This window comes from Panthera uncia, chromosome D2 (genome assembly GCF_023721935.1).
Source record: "Panthera uncia isolate 11264 chromosome D2, Puncia_PCG_1.0, whole genome shotgun sequence".
NCBI classification, from domain to species: Eukaryota; Metazoa; Chordata; class Mammalia; order Carnivora; family Felidae; genus Panthera; species Panthera uncia.
The window spans coordinates 84,516,376-84,518,665 of NC_064818.1; the positions used below are offsets into that span (position 1 = coordinate 84,516,376).

Here is a 2,290-nt window from a genome sequence, read left to right on the forward strand (position 1 = left end):
CCTTAAGACAAAATCAATCCGAATATTTTTTTTTTTTTGAAACCCCCCACCCTACACGCCTCCGGGCCGCCCCCCCCCCCCCCCCCCCCCCCCCCCCCCGGTGCGGCTCACCGGGGCCGAGAGAGCACTCCTACTCCCGGCAGGAGGGAAAAAGGGAATATTCGCACCGAAACTCCCTAAGACGTTTAAAATAAGCTTTTTCAAAAAAAACATCATATTCGTATTGATTTTCTCTTAAAAGCTCCCCACGTAGCCATAAAGCAGGTGAAGAAAGCGTCTAGATTCCTGATTCCACCTTCCGGGCAGACCCTCTGGCTCGTCTCGTGGACGCCTGCCCGGCCGCTGCCCGCACACGGCACTCCCCAAACACGGGGTGAGTCTGGCCGCTGCTCACTCCTCCCCGCACAAAGACCGCGTGCTGACATCTCACTGTGGCTCCTCAGGGCCGTCCCTGTGGTGATGCCTTGGCGTGTGCTTCCCTAAATAGGGCCGTTCGGGCTGAGTTTACGTTGCTAAAACGTCTACTGCATTAATAGTTACGGAACGAAGTTTTTAGAACCACGAACCAGGATTGTGACACAAGCTTTCATTTCCTACGTTTTCAGTCTGAACACTCAGCTTGTGACACCACATGATCAGCACGCTGCGAGTTCATCCCTAGATATCATTAGACAAGCACACAGAACACGCACTTCTAACTACAGAGTCCAAAGCAATGCCCTACACCCTGCAGTGTAAGTCCCACCCGGTGAAGGTGGGAGGGGAAGCAGGTCAGAGGCTGCACGGGGCGGGGCCGTCGGGTAGGGACCCGAGGCCGGGCGGGCCACCTCCACTCACAGCATTAGCTCTGCCTGCCACTCCTTGTCTTCCTCCTCGGTTTGGTTTAACACGTTTACGATCTGGGAGAGGCTGGAGATCAGATGGTGATGATATCCCGGCTTGAGAAACGGCCTCACCATTTGCCAGTAGAGGACAGATGCGTTATATACCAGGAAGTGATACCTGCGACCGCAGCAGAGGAAGTCTGAGACTAGGCCACAAGGCTGTCCCCAGCCCCTTCGGGCGTCTCCAGTAGATGGCAGCAGCAGCATCTGAGCTGCCCCCGGCCCATACTGCCAGAGCGAGCAGAGCCCTCCCTGGGGTGGCCACCGGCGCCCTGCCCAGAAGGGGTTGGTGGCTCCAAGTTCAGCCCCGGCCATGGTCACCCCGCCACATGACTCCTGAGCCCAGAGACCCCTTCGCTCATTCGGTCATTCCAAAAGTGACCAGCTCCCTGTGAAAATGTACCAGTCAGCAAGGTCTCCTTCGGTTCCCAACGGATAGACAAGAACGGGCAAGAGCAGGGGGAATCAAGGAAAGCCTCCTGGAGGAAGCAACATCCTGCTGAGACCTGACATGCGATGAGCAATCAGCCGGGACAGCAGTGCAGGTGCAGGGTCCGGCAGGCAGAAGAAGGAGAGCAAATCTTTAGGGAGCAAAACTCCCAAACCTGCACATGATAGAGCCAAGTGGGGGAGGAAGAGGGGAGCAGGGACACCCTCCGGAAGCTGGGCTTTTTCCTGAGGGCTGGAAGCAGGTGCCGACCAAGAGAATCAGAGCGGCCGATCCGCCTTTCTCGCTCGGGCCTCTCCAAGGGGCCGGCTCTGCCTTGCAAGACTCCAGGCGCCCGGCGGTCCACACTGCTCCCCTGGTGGACGAGCACCGTGGATGCCTGCTCTTACCCCGGATGGAGGAAGGACCCAGGGCACGGCAACAAAACAAGGCTGTCTGCTCCTTCAAGGGGCTAACGCAGAGCCCCTCTCGTTCTCTGCCAAGCTGCGCCCTCGTCTATTTGTAAAGATGGTCCTGCCGGCCGCCAAGGCTGCTGGTCGCCAACAGGCAGTCTGCAGGTGCCCCCAAGATCCCCAGGATGCGGGCTGTCTGCCACTCCCGCTTCACGGTTCCGGGACATGGTCCCCTTGAAATACCCACTCCCCTTAGCACATGTCCCCAGTGAGGAGGGTCTGTGGGGCTGGGCCCGGTACCCCAGCACCCACAGCAGGGCTGCCAGGGGGGGCCGTGAGCAGCACCTACGAGATCACCGGATGCGTGAATCTGGGATTTATTTACACCTGAACCTCCTTTAAATGTTGGATCCTACTTAAGTAGGTTGTAGGAACACCAGTTCGTATGCAAGCTTAACAGCTTCGAGAGTAGTTCTTGAAAACCGAAACGTTGATTAAGTAGAAAACGGTGCTGGAGTGTTAGCCGAATCACCAGAGATACAAGGCCTTGGCCCGGGCCATCCAGC

At 57.6% G+C, this 2,290-nt stretch overlaps 1 protein-coding gene across 2 annotated transcripts in view; it reads right to left on the minus strand.

Moving 5' to 3' along the window:
- Positions 1–2,290, minus strand: part of CFAP46 (cilia and flagella associated protein 46) — a 96,236-nt gene that overhangs the window by 91,846 nt on the left and 2,100 nt on the right. For both annotated transcript variants that reach the window (XM_049645925.1, XM_049645924.1), the window contains exon 5: positions 838–1,002. In XM_049645925.1, coding sequence (XP_049501882.1) covers positions 838–1,002 — 165 coding nt within the window. The remainder of the gene's footprint in view (positions 1–837; positions 1,003–2,290) is intronic.